At 45.4% G+C, this 20,559-nt stretch overlaps 4 protein-coding genes and 1 long non-coding RNA gene across 13 annotated transcripts in view; 2 read left to right on the plus strand and 3 right to left on the minus strand.

Moving 5' to 3' along the window:
- Window positions 1-5,786, minus strand: part of Br140 (bromodomain-containing protein 140) — a 61,570-nt gene extending 55,784 nt beyond the window's left edge. Inside the window, exon 1 of one of the 6 annotated variants that reach the window (XM_037415336.2) lies at window positions 5,007-5,774. In XM_037415336.2, coding sequence (XP_037271233.2) covers window positions 5,007-5,315 — 309 coding nt within the window. In that variant the 5' untranslated portion in view covers window positions 5,316-5,774. Of the gene's footprint in view, window positions 1-5,006 lie in introns of all 6 variants that reach the window. The other 5 variants (XM_037415339.2, XM_037415337.2, XM_037415338.2 and 2 more) reach the window with 5 other exon arrangements.
- The window catches only part of shot (dystonin-like protein short stop), a 710,700-nt gene that overhangs the window by 99,170 nt on the left and 590,971 nt on the right, over window positions 1-20,559 (minus strand). The window lies entirely within an intron of this gene.
- LOC142772203 (uncharacterized) lies at window positions 5,851-6,951 on the plus strand. Its single transcript, XR_012886310.1, has 2 exons — window positions 5,851-5,991; window positions 6,092-6,951. It is a non-coding gene; the product is annotated as an uncharacterized LOC142772203 (long non-coding RNA).
- Window positions 10,455-11,877, minus strand: LOC119163360 (optic atrophy 3 protein homolog). The gene has a single exon (XM_037415341.2). The coding sequence runs from the start codon at window positions 11,640-11,642 to the stop codon at window positions 10,995-10,997; it is 648 nt and encodes a 215-aa protein (XP_037271238.1). The 5' UTR covers window positions 11,643-11,877; the 3' UTR covers window positions 10,455-10,994.
- Window positions 17,295-20,559, plus strand: part of LOC119163361 (SLIT-ROBO Rho GTPase-activating protein 1) — a 67,448-nt gene continuing 64,183 nt past the window's right edge. Inside the window, exons 1-2 of one of the 2 annotated variants that reach the window (XM_037415344.2) lie at window positions 17,295-17,530; window positions 17,803-18,230. In XM_037415344.2, coding sequence (XP_037271241.2) covers window positions 18,161-18,230 — 70 coding nt within the window. In that variant the 5' untranslated portion in view covers window positions 17,295-17,530; window positions 17,803-18,160. The remainder of the gene's footprint in view (window positions 17,531-17,802; window positions 18,231-20,559) is intronic. The other variant, XM_037415343.2, reaches the window with a different exon arrangement.

Here is a 20,559-nt window from a genome sequence, read left to right on the forward strand (position 1 = left end):
AAATCTTTGTAACTGCACTCGTATTGGACGGATTCTAAAAATTTTTTGAGGCAGCGAATTCGTGAGGCAATAAGCTCCTTCAGTGAATCCATTCTATGGCTACTTGAAAGAGCGTTTCGCAAGGCCCTTTTGAAAATAGAAAAATGCCCCCACCTCTTCGAAAGAAGTCGTCATGCATTTCATGCGCAAGGAGTACACAGCGTACTAATAGGTGTGCTGAGCACAGAATTCAGTATCAGCAGCTCGCTTCGCTCGCTTGCGTTCCGCATTACGCACTCTTCTCTTCGCTTTGCAGCTTTGTCTTCTGTTTCTTCTCCTCCAGTTGATTATTGTGTTGAAGCTACTGCAGTGACGTCCCCTCCAGTGAGAATTCACCGACTTCTGCTATCGCCTTGAGATGCACCCAGCCAGCGAACGGTCGAGAATGAGGTGCACGAAGGAGAGAGAGTGAACGGCGAGAGAAGGCGCGGCACCTGTCATTGTACCTGATAGACATAATGTCAGAGTCTTATCTACACAAACGCTACACAAATGCTGGCAGCACAAACGCGTTCAAATGCACTGCATTGAGGCGGTGGAAAGTCACGTTCAAGTCAAGGAGGTAGGGGCTCCGGTTGCTAGGAGCGAGGATAAGCGCGCACGCCTGTAGCTGTTGCTGACAGCTGCCGACGCCAAAGCGTGACATGGTGGGGTCTCCGGCTGCTAGGGACGCACGCGCCTGCAGCTGTTGCTATGGGAGAGGGCAATGGACAGATCCTGATGGATGCCTGACATAGCCTGACTAATAGATGCATCAAATAATCACGGTTAATAAGTAAATAAACAAGATAAAGGCAGCCCCACTAATAGCTATGACAACGGAAAATTCAGCGCCTATAGAAAGTAGCTTAAAATGGCTCATTGGAACGCTCATGAGAAAAATAGTGCATTTGGCACAACACTGATTCTCAAATGCCCTTCATAACATCTTTGAAATGACCCCTAATAATTTTCATTAGTATAATGCCAACTCCTTATTGCTATTTACTAAGTAGTAAGCAAATTATTGCTACTATACACTACAAGCATATCCAGATCATATATCCACCATCAACCTCACCTTGATATTACAGTAAACTTAAGTGGGAAGCAAGTATGTAAGCAGTAGCAGAAATGACATACAGTTAAAAGTAAGAATAAAACAGAGAGCTTATTTCGGCAGCATGTTAAAAAAGACACATTCTAGAAAAAAAGAAATCTTAAAAAAATATAGAGACCTAGGTAATGTACGGAAGCACAAGGACAGCAAAGAGAGCACTTGCGCTAAAAAGCAAGTTACTATTTCGAAAACTTTATGAAGAAAAATAGCAGGAAGGACACAATACGATACACCATGCTTGTTCTATTGGATGTAGCATCAGTACCAGTGATGCTATTTCTGTTAGAATCTGATACACATATAAGTCAATCTCATTGCATGTAAGTCAAACTAGCACACTGGAGTCTTGAAATCGCCTTCACGCAAAAGCCATGTGATGCACTAAGCTCCATTCTGGCATTCTTCGGACTTCATGCAAAGCTCACCATTGTTTCTTGCAATTTATAATTGGACTGAAACTGCCAAGCGATGTCATAACTGTGCGCAATCACTACACATTTGTTAGTAAATTAAAGATATGGAATGTATAACTGTAGCATTTTATAGCTTTCTTTTGTTTAGTCTAGTGCCAATATTACATCAGTTATTGCACACCTTGTTTCATTGCATTACTATGTTTTCTTTGATGTGAACTTCTTGTGCTTTTTGCAATTACTTTTTTATTTTTCATGTCCAGTGTAATTTTTTTTTTTTGTGAACATAACCTTGCAGTATTCTAACTACACTTCCCGCCTCCTATGCAATGCCCACATTTATATTTATTCATATACCATTAGGGTAGATGAATAAAAAAATAAAAAAATAAATAAACTACCCTCTGAGAACTCTAATGCAATATGTTTCATTATCATAAGTTCATTATTAGCAGAGAAAATCAATGTTGAAGTTTCATTTTTAAATTTCATGCCAAAACCTCCACATGTGACTTAAACTTCAATATTTTTGGCATTTTCATGGCATTGACTCAAATTTTCTGAAACTTCGTATGCTAAAAATGGTATGGGTTCATCTTGGCTAAAACAGTGCACACGGGGCAAGGACGGAAGAAAAGAACACAGACAAGCGCACTCGCAACTAGTTAACATTTATTTGGGAAAGAAATAGATGATGTATAGGTGAAGTGCCACATAACAGAAAATGCATAAAACACTAACCAGCAAAAACAACCAAACATGCCACAAGCAAGGGAAAAAGATTATAACGTTGGAATCATCATCTGCAGGTGCTAGTCAGATAGCTGAATTCTGCGTCGCCGAGCGCAATTGACGGCACGCTGACACACTTAATGTTTGTTCTTTGGATGTGAAAGGCTTCAATCACTTCTCTTGCTAGTTGATTTCTATGACACGACAGTATCATTGTGTCCTTGAATAAGGGTACGCAGCCGCATTCCTGACAATGAGCGGCGAGGGAGAGTGCTTTTGACTCTGATAATGAGCGTTTGCGTTTTCGCAGGAGAACGTTGGTGCATCTTCCGCTTTGGCCAATGTAAGTCCCACCGCATGGTAAAGGAATCTGATACACAATGGCGTCTATACACTATGCATATCGGAAGGTGTGGTTTGTACCACATTTGCCAGGAACACTTTCATTGCTTTTGCTCTGCTTAGCAATGCTTTTTTGCACCTTTGCACAAAGGGACACAAGCTTCTGAGGAGACGAAAAAACTTCAACGTCAGATCGTTTGGCCACATTTTTAAAACCATGTGCCACTCGATGAGTATAGGGTATGACCGCATACTTTTTTGTTCTGACGGTGCATTCCTCATTCCTAGCCCGTGTTCCACTTATTTCAAGACATTTGTGCATCTTCTCGCATGCTTGAGCAATGATGTGCTCCGGGTAACCCGCTTGCTTAAGTCCAACTACTTGATCATTAAAGCTTATTTGTAACTTATCCTGAAGAGAATTCTGCATTGCAGAACGAACACATGAAAAGGCTATACCCTACTTTATTATTTTAGAATGATTTGACGAGAAGTTATGTAAAGGCTTCAGAGAACGAGGATGGTAGCACCAACACACATGAGTATGTAAAAATTCTAGCTTTTTCGTCTCCTTAAAAGCTTGTGCCCTGTGGGCAAAAGTGCAAAAAAGCATTGCTAAGCAGAGCAAAAGCAATGAAAGCGTTCCTGGCAGCTGTGGTACAAACCACACCTTCCAATATACAGAGTGCAAAGAGGCCATTGTGTATCAGATTCCTTTATCAAGGTGGAACTTACATTGGCCAAAGTGGAAGATGCACCAACGTTCGCCTGCGAGAACGCGTACACTCATTATCAGAGCCAAAAACACTCTCCCTCGCCGCTCAGTGTCAGGAATGCGGCTGCGTACCCTTATTCAAGGACACAATGATACTGTCGTGTCATAGAAATCAACTAGCAAGAGAAGTGATTGAAGCTTTTCACATCCAAAGAACAAACATTAAGTGTGTCAGCGTGCCGTCAATTGCGCTCAGCGACGCAGAATTCAGCTATCTGACTAGCACCTGCAGAAGATGATACCAATGTGTAATCTTTTTCCCTTGCTTGTGGCATGTTTGGTTGTTCTTGCTGTTTAGTGTTCTATGCATTTTCTGTTAAGTGGCACTTCACCCATATATCATCTTTTTCTTCCCAAATAAATGTTAATTAGTTGCCAGTCAGCGCTTGTCTGTGTTCTTTTCTTCCGTCCTCGTCTCGTGTGCGCTGTTCAGCCAAGATGTTCGTATGCTAAGTCTATGGCACCCACAGATTACAATGTACTTAACTTTTATTGATTGGAAGCTACGTAGTATCCAGTAGATGCTTTCGAAATTTTATATGTCATGATATTTGGTGCAGGAATATCAAGGTGGCGTCACCACCCACATTTTCTTTTCACGCGTTTTCTCGGTTACTAAGCATCGTGTTGCGGTAAGAGCGGCAATTTCAGAATTGTGAAATTGTACTTCACTAACACTGGAAAAGCAATTTTGGTCTTTAGTGTCCCTTTAACACTTCATATCAGGTTGCAATCAATGTTTATTGTTTCTCACTTTGATGCCGTGATTAGTACATTAAGATGCACAATACATTATTTTGTGCATTGAACATACACATACTGATACACATCTTGGGAGACCTCTTCACAGTACAGATACAAGATATCCAAAGGGTATCTGAGATAGTATCAGAGGTATATGTATATTTGATAGTCTAGCACTGACATGCACTTTGGTCACTTACAGGATGGAAACAGTGCATTTTCACTTTTTAATTTGAAGTTAGTAAGACTGCCATTACACAAAGACAATGGTTGCTTTCATAATGTAAAATGAATTTTATATATCTGGACATTTCAGAGGTTGCTTTACCACTGACAGAGAGGCAGTTCCACAAGATGATAGTACATTCATCCCTTGTTCAGATTGTTTTTCTATTGAGTCTTTTTTTTAGTGACTCATACTAACTTGAACAATGCATCACACAGTGCTTCAATGCATCTTAAAGGATAATGCCTGCTTTCACCTGTCAGAGATCTTCACGCTGGTGGGCCAGCAACAATTCCTACCGCGCAAAAAATAAAAAAAGCGCTGTAAGTTGGCTTTACTGTATAAAAAAAAACTTTTCCAACCAAAATATTCGTTCAATGAACCCAGAGTGCCACACATTACCCAACGAAAGTTCTGCTTCCAGATAGAGAAAGGAAGTTATGGGAAGTGGCGTTTAGTTAGCCTGTTACGTATGAGCGCGCGCATGCGCGGTAACATCTTTCACTGAATGTCAACGACAGCGGGCCAATAAAAAGGAAGATAACAGCGATAGTTGTGTCGGGGGCGTGTGCGGAGAGCGGGTAGGGAAGAAAAAGGGGTTCAAACACTTCGCCGAGCGGGGAAACGTCGGCTCACCTGGGCCTCGGCATACGTGAGCGCCTCGCGTGCGGCCGGTATGAGCCCCGGCGGCGGTGTGGGAGAGCGCCGATTCTGCCGGTGGTGCCATCGTCCACGCTTGTTCTTCTTGCTACTCGGCGGCGGTGCAGCGGCGGTACTGCCGCCGCTGCTCCCGTCGTGCTCGAAGTTGTACAGGTGGAACTGGATGCCCGAGTAAGTCTTGTAGATGCGACCGCAGTTGGGCAGCGGGCATTCGTAAGGGGGCTTTGTCGCACGCAGGTTTTGGCAGAAAGCGCGCACGTCGAAACTGCTGCTGTTCACCAACATGGCGCTCGCTTCTCGAGAAGACCAGCGGTTTCCGCCCCGCGATGAATCGTCCGGACTGTTCACTCCACGGACGCGGCGGCCGCCGGCGGTGATGTTACTGCTGTCGTAGTGGCGGCGGCGGCAGGCGATGCTGCTGGCCGCCACCGCGCTGTCCCGGCGCTGGGACGTCGATCGCGGCGGCGCATTTCCTGCGGCCACATCACGTCAAGAGCTCAGTTGGTTTAACTGCGCCAGTCGTTTCTTCTCCAGCCAGTGGCGATAGGTTAATGCCGGTGAGGAAGCAGAAAAAAGTAAACGAGAAAAATGCGAGGGATACACACACAGTTTGTTGATCGACTGACACGGGGACACGGCTGCCCAAGGTTGCCGAGGCGCTTCATCGTCAGCAGCAGCTTTGTACGTATGTACAGTACATGCGTAAAACTTCCACTCAATGGCGTCCGACCGTCGATCTTCTGCCTATCTAAACGGCGTTTTCGTGCCTGCGAGACGATCTCGCTTTGCCGGCTCGGCCGCTGTGCTTCTGACCATATTGGCGCGCTTTTTGAAAGTCTTCAAGCGCGAGCCGTGATGATTGCGGTGGTGGTGATAACCACAGATGCCACAGGTCCCTCAAGAGCTCACTTCTCGCCGACCAGCAATTGGCCGTCCAGCAGGGCCACGAAGCGGCTGCCAGGTACTCCCTGTCGCCCCCTACGTGGCAGACGCCCGCTACGCGCTAAGCGCGTCCTGCAGGACTGAAATAAAGTTTAGTTTTTTTTCATTCCATTCCACAGAATACCTACGACTAAAAGCTTGGTGGTCAAGGAAGGTACGCTGGAACCGCCTTATTAGAAGACGGCACCTGGTAGGTGTTCTGTGAAGGCACCCACAACTAATACGCGGGGATCCCTAGTACGGGACACCACCGGCGTCGGCTGCTTCCTGGGCTCGACGAACCATTAAGGTATTTTGGGTCTGAAGGTTAGAGCAGCCCAAGCAAGGTCTCTTTCCACACCTCCAGGGTTGAGTTGGAGCCGTGATGCTGAAGAACTCAATGCGGCAGTCCGCAGAGTAAACCATTAAATTATCAAATTTTTTTAAAGCATAAAAGTGATTTCACGTTTAACACCTTCATGATGGAGTAAAATTTTGTATAAATATTTTGCGTATATATTATTTCAAAGAATTTCTCTACACTCTCCCTTATGTAACAGCCCCAAGATGGGTGTTACATTAGAGGCGAGTGTAGAGGGGTCTTTAAGGTAATAAAATGAAATTAAAGTATCATACCCCTATTGTGGGTGTGTTTCATTATCATATTGTAGATTTGGGATGTTAAACCCCAGCAAATTATCACACAACTCTTCATCCACGACAACAGAATTGGTGGCAATCTTTGAAGCAGTTAAACTTATCTGCGAGAATTCTGAGCCACCAAAGTGGGTGATATGCACGGATAGCAAACCTGCCCTTCAGCCAATCAAAAATGCGAGATCCCCTTACAAAAATGGTGAAATAGCACAATGTATTGCAGAAACTGTGGAATATGTCTTAGCGCAGAGTCGCAACATGGTATTCCAATGGATACCCAGTCACACTGGAATAAAGGGAAATGAATAGGCCGACAGCCTTGCCATGAAAGCATTGAACGAAAGACTGGATTGTGCAATCCCTATGTCTGGGGTGGATATTCAACATTTTATAACACAAGGAGCTAACCATTGTTCGGTAAAGAAGTGGTTTGATAGCCCTGATCAAAGGAATCAGTACTTTATGAGGTTGATTCACACAAAAAATTTTTCATAATGACAGATCTGTCACGACACTTAAAGACATTATTTCACAAACATCACTTGGAAGTAGCATGCATAAACAGCTTCCTGCACAAAATACATCGATCCAACTCCCCGGAATGCCATTGCTGTCATGCAGAAGAAAATGTTCGCCATATTCTTTTAGAGTGCGTTAAATACGCGAATGAAAGAGAAAAATTGAGGAACAAATTAGCAAGTTTGGACAGATGGCCCCTCACGTTAAAGAAATTACTTGGACCATGGCCTGAGATGCATCTTCAGGAAAAGGCAAACATCTTCCTGACAGACTTCTTTGTGGAAACCAGACTGGATAAGTGCCTGTGATAGACAGCCAGGGATTGATGTATATGAAATGTGTTAGTTCATATACTTACAGTAGAAAAGGGAGGTGTGCATGTGAACAGTTTGACAGTGTGAACTGCTGCAAGCAGACTGTGCATTGGCATAATAGTTGAACTCGTTTCAGTGTGCTATTATGTTATTTTTTTTTATTGTTCATTTTTTGAGTACCATTCAGTATTATTATTCTTTTTTTCTGCAGGACTTATTGATATGGAGTAGCTGAGGCAATATGTATCTCAACCTCTCCAGAGCAAAATAGTTAGAACAGAACATAACTGCGTCAGGAAAGGTCTTGCCTAATTGGAGAAATGCAGCCCTCTTTAGAAGAAGTCAAAGATGAGTAACAATATTCAGGTTTTAGCCACTGAAGTGTTTTAAATGCTGTATAAGACATTCTACGAGAGTCTAAAAAAATTGTGTGTTGGGTGTAGCTTAATTCAGTCTTCTTAGTTAAAGTTGTGCAAAATTTCTTTTTACGTTTGTTGACTTTAGTACTTTAAAAATGTTTTGTAATTTTATGAGGTTAAATTATTAACCTGTAATAACTAAACAATCCATCGTCAACCCATTCCCTCAGTAAGTGAATTAGTTTACTCAGCAATGCTTTGTCTGATTCATGGCCTATCACCCTGAATGGGTTGCGCCAAAATCGCCTCTAGTGCCCCCCCCCCCTTATTGGCTGGTGTGCCGACAGGTGACTTATTACCACAGCTTGTGGCAGCATTTATCAAGATCAAGGACTATACAAAAAAAACGTTTTTGTGTGTAGGAGATGAACTTTCTAAAATTCAGTTTTTTTATTTGGAAGGCTCAAAGTATATATGTGCTCAAGGGAGTTCCAGCAGTTACTGCACCATCAAAGTTAGGATGTAAATTGTACTTAAAATACATTTAAAATGCTATCACAGTGTGTCTGCAAATAAGTTTTCCTTGCTGAAAACTGCTTAACAGAAGCACACGGGGGGACGAAACAAAGGTGCAAATGTCAACCTTATCTGCTAATTCATGTTTGTCCTGCTTTTCAACTGAGAAGAGTCTGTATCATACTCTGTATTTAAATATTGTTATTTGGGTACAGCTTCAGTCTGGTTTCAACTGGACTACACTGGTACTTTGTGCCTTGCCACAAATGAGAACTAGTTTGGCATTTTCACGTTAATGTTGCCACATGTGTGCTTGACGTCACGGAAATGTGTACACATGATCTCATGACGCATCATCTGTGGAAGGGATGCCAATGGCTGTGGGTGGAAAGAGAGAAATAATTTTTATTTTGATCACCAGCAGATGGTGGAGAGCCAACCCTGCTAAGATGTCAGCCAGGGGCCCTTGGCCTCTGGTAGCATCCTAAGCCTACTGGACGGCTACGAGTTGGTCCTCAGGGGCAGTGCTGAGCAGCCTAGTCTCCCACTGCTTGCCAGTTTGAATTTTTTCGGGCACCCAGGGGCAAATCCAGCAACTTGTTTGGGGGGGGGCTCTTGTTTTTAGTCATTACCATCAAAGCATAAGTACTGTCAATACAGAACGCCATCAAATCATAAATACTGTTAATTTCTGCTCACAGTCGTCCCACTCATTTGTCCTGGTCACTGATAGGAGGTGGACGACCAGCACTAGAGAGAGGGGGAGGGTGATCTACCCTACCACTCCTCCTGAATTTGCCGCTGGGCAGGTCTAAATAATATCTAGGTCTGCCCTTCTCGACAAAATTTATATTTGGCCAAATCCAGTGCAATTACATCAGTTGGGTTAGATACATATTCAGTGCTCTCTTGTGATTGCTTTTTGTGCCATAAAATCAATTAAGTTGGATACATATTAGATGCGAAGCAGCTTTTTGACTAACCTGTGCAACGCTATCACTCCGTCTGCACCACGCTCCCCTGACCACAGGTGTGTGATCAGTGCCAAGTAGGTCACACCTTCCCTCGTAGTGCGCACGCGTTGATGTCACTCCCTCGCTAGCCTGTCATCGCGTATCATCTCTCTCACTTCGCCCTCTCTTCCGCTCGCAACGTTTGAGCGCATACCAAGTAAAAACACTCTTCTGGCTCATTTATTTGCCATGAAACTTACACAAAACCCACCCCGCCTCCTGTATTTTTGTGTTTCAAAGAAACTTTTACTTGAATAAAGGTTACACTGAGTTTCGTTTTAAACTATTCTTCCAGCATCGATGTCAACGTCCATCTCAACCGGGCCTACAGGGGTGCGCACCACTGCTGCTTCGCATCACATTATGGTCCCCTTCGGGGAGATGGTCCATACTTTTTTGGATTTGAGGAGATCCATGGCACCACCTGCTGCTTATTAAGCGAGTGGAGCATTGGAGGGAAGCAGGCCCATCCCAGTCTGTAGTAGTTCATAATCTCCCTTTAGCTAACTATCTGATTTCCTCTCAGCTGCGGCACCCCATCTAGCGAGTTTTCGAGCCACAATGTCTGCCACTTCGTTGCCAGGAACGGAAAAGTGCCAGGTGATACGGACAACCTGCTGTCCGTGAAAGTTAACCAGGGTTCGTATTGCTTCCTGCAAGTTGTGCCCCTTTGCGTAATTTAAAATTGCAGTTTTGGAATCATTTGCTACAATAATGGCCAGAGCGGAAGCCATTGTGAGAGTTGTCAGGCACCTTGGTTGTGTTAATTTTATCATTTGGCTGATATATTCTAATTAGTTGTGTACCCTGTCACGTCAACAGGCACCATGTCTTTAAAATGTTGAAATTACTCTGTATAGCCCTGCCCAACTTTCGGGATCTGAAATTTAATTCTCATAGGGACTGCCATGCACGAGCTAGCCCAGCAAATGTGTTTGCCAGCTCATCAAGCACAGTTTCTGCTACAAAGTTTGTGAATCCAAAGCTGCAGTACTTTCTGCCACTCAATAATGCAATAAATCATAACTAAAAAGTTCAATGAACAATTTTGCTAAGAAAAAGCAATAGATCAGCTATTCAATAATGAAAATATAGCTTATTAGAAATATGCTATGCACTGCCAGCTGTTAAAAATACCAGGAGCAGGCAAATTTATTCAGGCTTCTCACACAAGTAGAATTCCTCTTTACACATTCAGTTTTCAAAGTGTGCTGTCTTATTATTATGCAAAATTTATAACTATCTGCAAGGGTCGCTTACATAAAAGGCGGGCTTACGTCAATTGTACGATGCATCAAGCACGGGCCTAGCACTAGCTTAAACTGTATTAGCAAAATAAATTGTGTTTGCTCAATCTGCTCAGTTATGCATCAAATGACACATGTTTCGATTTGAAAGTGCGCGCTTTGAGACGTGCCGCCTCAAACGCGGCCACGGCTACGCAGAGAAACTAGAAAATAAAAAAATCACAGCGAACATTTCGATTCCAGCACAACAGAGAGAAAGGTCAACAACTCCTTCGCGAAGCAACGTGAAAGTATACGCGTTCCTTGAGGCGTCAGGGTGACTTGTTTGGAGGACGCACGAACTAGCTCTGAGAAGGACACATATGACGTCCCGCGGAGGTCCTCTCAGCACCGGGAGCACCCGTCGTCCGCACTGTGACTACGACAAGGTCTTTCCTAGAAGACTCGTCGTTGCATCGTTCAAGGCCCGACCTACGACTGTGGTGTTAGATTCAATACTGTTCGCCGATGATGCCTTGACAGGTTCGGTGTTGCCTGAAGCCTTCGTTTCGGTGCTTCCAGCCAGTTTCGATTTGGCGCCCTCTTCAGCAGCTGGCGGTGGCGGCGCGACCACGAAGGTGCCGGCCAGCCTGGTGAGGTGCTTGATCTGCGCCTCGTGATGTTCGACGCGTAGCCGCAGGTCCTTGACTTCGCACTCGAGGCAGAGATGCTTCTCCTCCTTGGCGTTCTCGCGCAGCCGCTCGTTGCGCGCTTGGCGCATGTACTCGGCGATCAGCGTGGCGGCGGCCGCAGCGAAGATGATCATTTCGCCCAGCAGCTCGGCGCCCAGCTCGATGGCCATCGCCTCATTGAGCGGAGGCACTTCGGTGGGCTTGCCCAGGTTCAGGATGCGCATCTTGACGTTCACCTCGACCCAGTGGTACAACTGCGCCGGTGGCATGCACACGTATGTACGGAAGAAGGGGCTGTTCTTGGCCCCCTGCTTGATGCGGTTGGCCAGCGGCTTGCTGAGCTGACGGAAGGCCAGTGCGGCCAACTTGGCGATCGGAAACGCAGCCACGACCATGATGATGTGCCGCCGCTCATGCCACACGAGGCGGGCACGGAGAATGCTCGAACTGGTAGGTGTTCTGCGACACCGTTGTGACACCAGAGGTTACAGCTGGTAAGTGTTCTGTGGTTACACTCGCTCGTCTCACCTCCGCCGGTGAGGAGAGGTCACAGCAGTTTGTTTCAGAGTTGGATTGGACCATGGATTGGACTGGATGTGTGGCTGGATTCACTGCACCGTTACAGTTACTAGAAACAACGCCTCCTCTAAACAATGCCTGGGGATTGGCTCGCGCTCCCAGCAGAGTTGGCCTGCCTTCAGTTTTGAGCAAGCGCCGCGCGGTGGCGCTCGCGACCGAGACTAAAATTTAAATGATGCACAGAAGCCATCAAAGAGAGGGTAAGAGGTGACAAGAGGGTTGCAGTAGGGGCGTTCCCCGGATGCAGTAGGGGCGTTCCCCGGACGCAAGCCTAGGCACTGCGCCGTGTCGCCTGTAGGCAGACAGAAATTAGGTGCCTTCTTCCTTTTCCACATGAACCACTACCACCACCCACGCAAGCTGGAAGCAGTCATGAGGCAAGCGAGCGCGAAGCTCAAAACGACAGCTGATAGACGAAACCTAGTGATAATTTCAGGCGGTTTAAACGATGTCCTAAATAGAGATGCAGCAGGACTAGCAGCCACACTGGCGAAAGGCGTCGATGACATGCGCGCCACTTCTCCTAAGGTACAGGTAGTGATATGCACCATACCGGAGGTACCGGTGCGTGATAGCAACCTGCAAAGAGCGGTGGTCAACGCAAACCAAGAGATATGGCGGATGAGTCGAGGGAAAGGCTTTGAGGTGGTGGAAATAAACAGAGAGGTGCATAGGTGGGGGGGTTTTCAACGAGACAGAATTCACTTCGATGGGCGGCTATGTCATGAGGTGGGTTGGCGACTTGCAGGACGCGCAGTAGCTTTTTTTGGGGGGCAAGCGAGCCCTTCGGGGTGCAGGATAGCTAGTAACGAGGAAAACAACCAGGGAGACTCTTCGACAGGTGGTATGGACAGATACGATTCCAAAGTGGCACCAATATCTAAGATAGGTAGAGTCCGGGGCATAAATAGACGTAGCCACGAGCGCCGAGCCCATTCAGACATAGGGTATATTAACATGCAGGGTGGTAGGAACAGGCTGAAGTGGGAAGAGATAGCAGAACAGCTAAGGAAAGAGAGGCCGATGGTATAAGGTTTTGTAGAAACACATCTCAGGGACATGGAACAACCTCCGAACAATCCGGACTACGCGTGGGAATATTGTAATAGAACAGAAGGCAGCAGAAAGGGGGTGGTATTGGGGCATTCATTCATAAAAGTATAGACTGGCAAAGGGTCAAGCAAGAGTGCAAGGAACATTTATGGCTAAAAGGGAAAGTGGCAGGTCAAATGACACTCCTTGGTTTTGTGTACTTGTGGACGGGAGCAAAGGCCAGAGAGGAAAACCAGACAATGGTAGAGTGTATATCAAAGGACATTCAAGAGTTAGGAAGAGAGTGCGAGATAATTATACTAGGAGACATGAATGCGCACATAGAAGATATAAATGGGTATACCGACCCGACAGGCAAAATGATCATGGATATGTGTGAAAGGCTCGATTTGATCATTTGCAACAGTACCAAGAAGTGCGAAGGGCAAATAACATGGGAGGTAGGAAGGCTTCAGTCGACGATAGATTATGCACTGATGTCACATAGAATGTATGATAAGCTCAGGGGAATGCACATAGATGAAGGTGGCTCCAGAAGTCTGGGTAGCGATCACAAACGTATCAAGCTAAGTTTTGGAAGAGTAGTGAAAGTGGGAAGGAGGCAAGATGAGCAACTATAGGAAAATTTTTATACGGAAAGGCAAATTGAAATAGCCACTAAACAAATTGAGAAAGTAACCACGGAGGATAATAAGACAGTATGGACATACACGAATCTAATTAGACTCTTTGAGCTAGAGCTTGCTAAGACGCGTGACAAGTCACCCAGGAAAAGAAGATACAAACCCAAAAGTTTGTGGGATGAGGAAGTTAAGAGAGCCATAGCAAAACGTCAGGAAGCCTCTAGGGAACACAGACATGCTAAGCAGCGGGGTGAACCGACAGATGATGTTGAAAGAAAATGGGCAACCTTTCTAAGCTGTAGAAGGGATGCATCCCTTCTGATCAATGAAAAGATTAGAAGGAAGGGAGCTCAGTGGCTGGCAGAAGTACATAAAAAAGATAGAAAGGCAGCTGCGAAATTTTGGAACCATCTAAACTCCCTAAGAAATGAGACGAGCCTAGAGCAGAGATTTATAACTACAGCCCAAGGTGCTAGGCTAGAAGGTGACGAAGCTATTGAATATATAAGAACAAAAGTGACAGAAAAATTTCAACAAAGAAGTACTTTATGCACCACAATAGACAAGGACGAATCAAGTGGTGCAATGGCTCCATTTTCACAACAAGAGTGGGTAAGGGCTGAGAAAAGAGTTCCTAGTAGTACATCAACAGGCCCTGATGGCATTCCAATTAGGCTGATAAAGACATTAGGTTCGAAGTCTAAGCAGGCTTTGAGAGAGGCAGTGAGCACAATAATAATCGATGGTGAAGTTCCCGATGGATGGAAACTTAGCACGATGAGCATGATCTATACAGGAAAGGGGGACAAAGCTGACATAAACAACTACCGTCCTATAACAGTGACATCAGTGGTCTACAGGCTGGCGATGCAGATTATAAAGGAAAGACTGCAGGCGTGGATAGAGGATGAGGGGGTGCTGGGGGAACTGCAGAATGGGTTTCGGAAACACAGGAGGTTGGAAGACAATCTGTTCTCACTGACGCAGTGCATCGAAATAGCAGAAAAGGAACACAGGCCCCTGTGGCTAGCATTTTTGGATATCAAGGGAGCGTACGATAGCGTGGTTCAGGAGGAATTGTGGGGAATACTGGACACACTAGGCGTGGAACATGTAGTCACTAATCTTTTAAAGGGTGTCTATAAAGGTAACAAGGTAGTTATAAAGTGGGAAAAACAGGTATCCAAGCCTTCAGAGGTAAAACGGGGGCTTAGGCAGGGGTGCCCCCTGTCACCCTTATTATTCATGATGTACCTACAAGGATTAGAGGCAAAATTAGAGGGAAGTGAACTGGGCTTCAACCTCTCTTTAGTCAAACAAGGAAAACTTATTGATCAGGCACTACCAGCATTAATGTACGCAGATGATATAGTGCTAATGTCCAACAACAAGGAAGATTTGCAGAGATTGATGGACATCTGCGGTAATGAGGGAGATATGTTAGATTTCAGATTCAGTAAGGAAAAATCAGCAGTCATGATTTTCAATGACAACGAAGGTAGTGAGCTTAGAATACAGGAGGTCACGTTAGAGATAACAGATAAATACAAATATCTGGGCGTATGGATAAGCAATGGGACCGAGTATCTGAGGGAACACGAAATATACGTGACGACTAAAGGTAACAGGAATGCAGCAGTCATGAAAAATAGGGCACTGTGGAATTACAATAGGTATGATGTTGTGAGAGGAATATGGAAAGGGGTCATGGTTCCTGGGCTGACGTTCGGCAATGCGGTCTTGTGCATGAGATCAGAAGTTCAAGCAAGATTAGAAATTAAGCAACGTGGAATAGGTAGGCTTGCTTTAGGAGCTCACGGGAATACACCAAATCAGGGAGTACAAGGTGATATGGGATGGACATCATTTGAGGGCAGGGAAGCTAGCAGCAAGATAAAATTTGAGAAGCGATTGAGAGAAATGGGGGAAGAGCGTTGGGCTAGGAAGGTTTTCAGCTACTTGTACATGAAGAATGTCGATACAAAATGCAGGAAGCGAACCAGGAAGTTGACTGGTAAATACTTAGAAAACAGCAGGTGGCCAAACCAAAAAGAACTATCGGTTAAGAAGAAAGTGAAGGAAACGGAGACTGACATGTGGAGAATGGGCATGATTAAGAAGTCCGCACTACAGATCTATCGAACGTTTAAGCAGGAAATTGCCAAGGAAAGGATCTATGATAATACTCGGGGTAGTTCTCTACTGTTTGAGGCCAGAACGGGAGTACTGCGAACCAAGACATATCGGGCCAAATACGAAGGGGTAGACACAGTATGCAGTGCGTGTGGAGAGGAAGAAGAAACTGCCGAACACGTGATAATGTTCTGTAAAGGGCTTCACCCTATAGTTCAGGATGTTGGCGCAGAGTTTTTCAAAGCACTGGGGTTTAGGGACCGGGAGGGCAAAATAAATTTTAAGCGGGTAGACCTCACTAGAAGGAGGTTATCTGATTGGTGGCTAAAGTCAAGGCGCGAGTGAAAATTAAACTCTTCACTGCAAAGTACGAATCCTCAAACTCTTCTTTAAGGAAAAAAAATATAGTTTTTGTTTCATTAGATATTACGGCTTGGTGGCGCGAGCCACCGCCCGATCTAAAGGATACAGCCATATCCATCCATCCATTATCACGGCGACGGGTGGTTTTTCACCGGCGGCCCATAGGGGCGCGTCAGTCGAGAGTTGTTCGAGACCTGCAACTGTACACCGCTATTTCGGAGGCTATGCAAAGTGTTGCGTTGTTGCACCGTCCGCACAAGTGACGCTAGCGACCAAAATCATTCTAAAATAATAGAGAGAAAGGGTGTGGCAGCTGTTTTTTTTCTCATGCGGCAGGCATCTTTTATAGAAACAATGCCGCCTAGATTTCTTATGCCTGCCAAATGAGCGCAAAACGCTGGTCATCTAAAGTGGCGCTGCCTACGTAAGATTAAGGGTTTTTGTACTTGACTTTTGATATTGGCAATTTTGGCGTTTGCTACTAATTTTAAAGAAAGCCTTGTATTTAAAAAGTTGCTTGCCTAATAACGGCGTCACGTAGAAATAGTTATAATTACGTTTACGCTTTTTTAAGACTTTTTGACGTTATTTTTATTGAATATAATTCCAAAAAACGTAAAAACCTATTTGAAGACATCCCTACTTGAGTAGCGCCAGCTGCGCCACCACCGTAGTTCCGACGACCGCCGATAATCCGGCAGGCACGGGAAATCTAGAAGGCGTTGCTCGAGAACGTTGCTAGAGTTGCTAGAGGTACTAGCACAGAACACCTGTATAGCATAGAGTTTCCTAAAATTATACGGTACTAAGGTCCAGAGTCTACCGTCCGTTACTACGCTACCGCTATATGTTCTAAGCGCTATACCACAGCATAGAGTTTTACCACAGAACACCTAGGCTATACTACCACTACGCTGTGACTTTTGATGATGATAGGTATACGTAGGATATTTAAATTCTATTTCTTTAAAGGCACAATTTATTTCCTTCTTTCGGGTCGAAAAACACTTTTAGACATGAGTGAAATCACACCGTTAAATGATGGGTGGATGAATTCGCGTTTTTTTTTTTTTTTGAAGGTTAGTTTTTAGTAAACTTATTTTTCAGATCTGGTGTAACTGCAGCTCATTGCATCGCATTATTGAAACAGAATACGAAAGTGGGCGTAACGTAGTGCAGTTTTGATCGTGATCAAGCCCTATCCGCGTGAATTTTCTCCACCGCGATTTACATCGCTTGTGCAGCTTGCCAAAAATCACCCTAAATGACCAAACGTGACGGAGAAGTTCGATACCAATCGGGTTTGGTTGCAATAAAAAGTGCACCGCACGTGTGACATCCGTCATCTTGGAAGATGAATAATGTCGCTTCCCCTTATAAGCATCGTCGCACGAGCATTTGGCTGCTGTCCACCAGACGCAGTTTGGTCCCTTCTGATAACTTTACTTTGGAACATGCAGCTGACCAATTGTCGCAAGCTCTAGACCACCTCCACACATATGGACAGAAATCTTCATCCCAACGACAGAAGAGTGCGTAGAAATTTTATTCATATGTGTTTGGGTCACGACTTCCATACCTCCTCTCTAAATATGGTCTGGACTTATTAGTGTCGACAAACTGCGTTCTTCAAGAACTTGGCATAAATAAACTATCTAAACTTTTCATGTTTTCAAAAGCTGTGAATGTTTTGTTTTTAGGATTGCTGCTGAGAGAGCCTTCCAGCACTGTTTTTCATCTACATTTCGGCCTGTGTGCTATGTGTATTGTCCGTACTCTTTCCCTGAACATATCCCGGATCCAGATTCGTAAGGCGTGGTTTACGAAACATCCGGTGGCGCCGCGACTCTCTCAACCACGGACAATGGCTGCCGCCTGCAAAGCTGGAGAAAGCGACGCCGCCGCTACTCTCGGTGTTCCCGCGGTTGCCTCGGCGATTGAATCGGCCCGAGCGGATCAACAAGGCGTCGAGTCAGCGCTGACACCGGCGCGCGCCCAGTGCACAGTCGAGTGAGCATGTCGCCGTCGTAGTTGTCGCTCGTACCGCGCGTCGAGCCATTCGAAGGACGCCGTAGCTGCTGAGGGGAGGGCTCCCCATTTCCTGCGGCGGATGCGACAGCGGCCCATTTCCTGCCTGACACGCCCGCGATCCTGACCCCGTCATGACGGCCGACTACAAGAAGTCGGCCGGCAAGCGAGAGCTGCTCGGCCTCTTCGAACAGCAGGTCAAAGGTTGGTGTGCATATTTGCCCCCACTGGGTCCGAACCCGTGGCGCGGACTCCCTTTGTGCTCGACCCGTGACATAGCCCCCGGGTGGATGCCTCGCTCGACGGACCCGAGATCTCGTCGTTCCTGCCGACAAAAACATACCTGTCTTCACGCCCGCAGTTACGTTCAACCATGGTTTGTTGTCCCCACGCGCCGATGATTGGCAAACAACCGAAACATATCAAATACCTTCACGAGTCAACTATGGTCGCAGCCAAGGAGGTTAAGGGTCGCAGCTCCTCCCGTCGAGAACGTCCCTTTCTTCATTTATTGTCGTTTTTTTTTTTTCGATAACGACGAGAGAGAGAGCTTCCACACTTTTGCTTTTAGTCGCATTCGTAGCGTTCGAAAAAAAAAAAAGAATTATTGAAAAAAAGAAAACAAAAGCACAGTGCACATGACAAATCAAGCAGCGACCCGCGCGTTTTTAGTCACCGCGCGAACCCCGCTTTTATCGTGCGCGGCGCGCTTTTTTTAGACTGCGTCATTTATTTGATGTGTTTGTGTAGTAGCGACGCGTGGGTCAAAAATCTCTCTGCAGACCGCCGTGCGAGGAGTAGGAGCTGTTGCGCCACGGACAAGGGTACGCCACCGTTGAGCACAGCTCTGTAATGACTAAAGGCCGGATTTTTAGGCACTAAAAAGTGCTTTTTAGGTGCCAAAGACAGGCAGGTAAAACACCATTTTAGGTCTTCAAAATCATATTTATAGGCACAATACATTTCTACAAAAATTGAAATATCCCCAAATGACGACGTTGGTGACTTGTATCTGGTAAGAAGCAAAAAAAAAAAAAGATGTTTAAGATAGCACTAAGGTACCAACGATTGAACATGGTCATGCGTTTCCCACGCGATTCGCAGTATGTGGTCTTTTGTTTCATTGTCTAGCATTGGGCATCAAGTGGCCACCATTCAATTAACACTTTCATGGGTCTCTTTCATTTCGTTGTGGCTGGGAAGGGCAGTGCAGGAGCAAATACCAGACCACTGATACCCCAGAAGAGAAGCATGCTAGGACCAATTTCTCCCCTATCGATGAACACCTTAAAGGGTCCCTCATTAGGTTTGAGTATTTCGAGCTTGCAAGCATAATGCACTTTGGATCATTCCTGTTAAGATTTGCAAAATTACATGTTGCTGAAAAACGCTCAGTTTCTAATGAATGCCACTTACCCTTCTCACGTGCGTGCACGGCAAGATCTAGGGAGTGACGTGCAGCAAGGAATGGTCCTGTTTTTACGTCGCTCTTTTACGTTGACATCGGTGGGCTGACGTCGCATACTGAACGCTCCTTATCAGAACTTCGTTAAATGCTAGCTGTATCTATAAAAATATTCCGTCTCCTGATTATGTCCTATATTTTAAGCGGTACATCATTAAGAGTGTTGCACGTGACATTATTCTACTTGGCATGTGCAATTTGTGTGTTCTGTTATGTGGCATGAATGAGGAGTACTTTGATTTGGGCTAGCTGCTTCATATCAATTTGAAAGAGAGGTGCAAAGACAAAGGGAAAAGAAAAACAGCGCTCTTTGTCTCTATGTCTTTTTTTTCCCCGTGTCGCTTCCAGTCCCGGCGTGGTCGCGGCCAGCAACTGCGGCGGACACCTTTTAGGGGGGTGTCTGACCAGTTCTCCAGGACCAAATAAAGTTCATTTCACGTCACTTCATTTGCACTGCCCTTTCAAAATCAGTATAATGAATGAACGCTGAGAAAACATGCAAACGAAATCTCAGCCTGTTATTATCTTTATTTTTGTTTTGAGTGGCCTCGAGATGACATTCACTAATCGGCCCTCGTTTAGCATCCGCCTCCAGTCGCTATAGGGTGCTTTGCTGCTGACCCGAATGCCGCGGGTTCGATTGTAGCCGCGGCGGTCCCATCTAGATGGATGTGAAAAAGTAGGTGCCCGTGCACTGTGCAATGTCAGTGCACGTCAAAGAACATCAGTTGGTCAAAATTTGCAGAGACCTCCACTACGGTGTCCTTCATAATCATATCGTGGTTTTTTTTACGTAAAACCACACGTACTACCACTGCTACTACTACTATATACCACTACTACTACTACCCCATTTCGCCTGCGTTCGTCTTCTCGTCGTTCATGCATCATGCCTTCGCCAACCCTCACAACGCTTAGCTTGTGTTTGGTGCGTCGTCTCTGACCGCAGTTTCAGCGGAGCGACGTGGTGTATTGCAGTCACAATATGTGATCCTTGCCAGCCTTTCCTAAAGTACACGCACTAATTGATCCATCACACAGAAACTGGTAATACACAACAGAGAGCGT

Source organism: Rhipicephalus microplus, chromosome 9 (assembly GCF_043290135.1).
Source record: "Rhipicephalus microplus isolate Deutch F79 chromosome 9, USDA_Rmic, whole genome shotgun sequence".
NCBI lineage: Eukaryota > Metazoa > Arthropoda > Arachnida > Ixodida > Ixodidae > Rhipicephalus > Rhipicephalus microplus.

Excerpts from the sequence above, each read along its gene's own strand:
- LOC119163360 (XM_037415341.2), bottom strand. The coding sequence starts at position 11,642 with ATGGTCGTGGCTGCGTTTCCGATCGCCAAGTTGGCCGCACTGGCCTTC.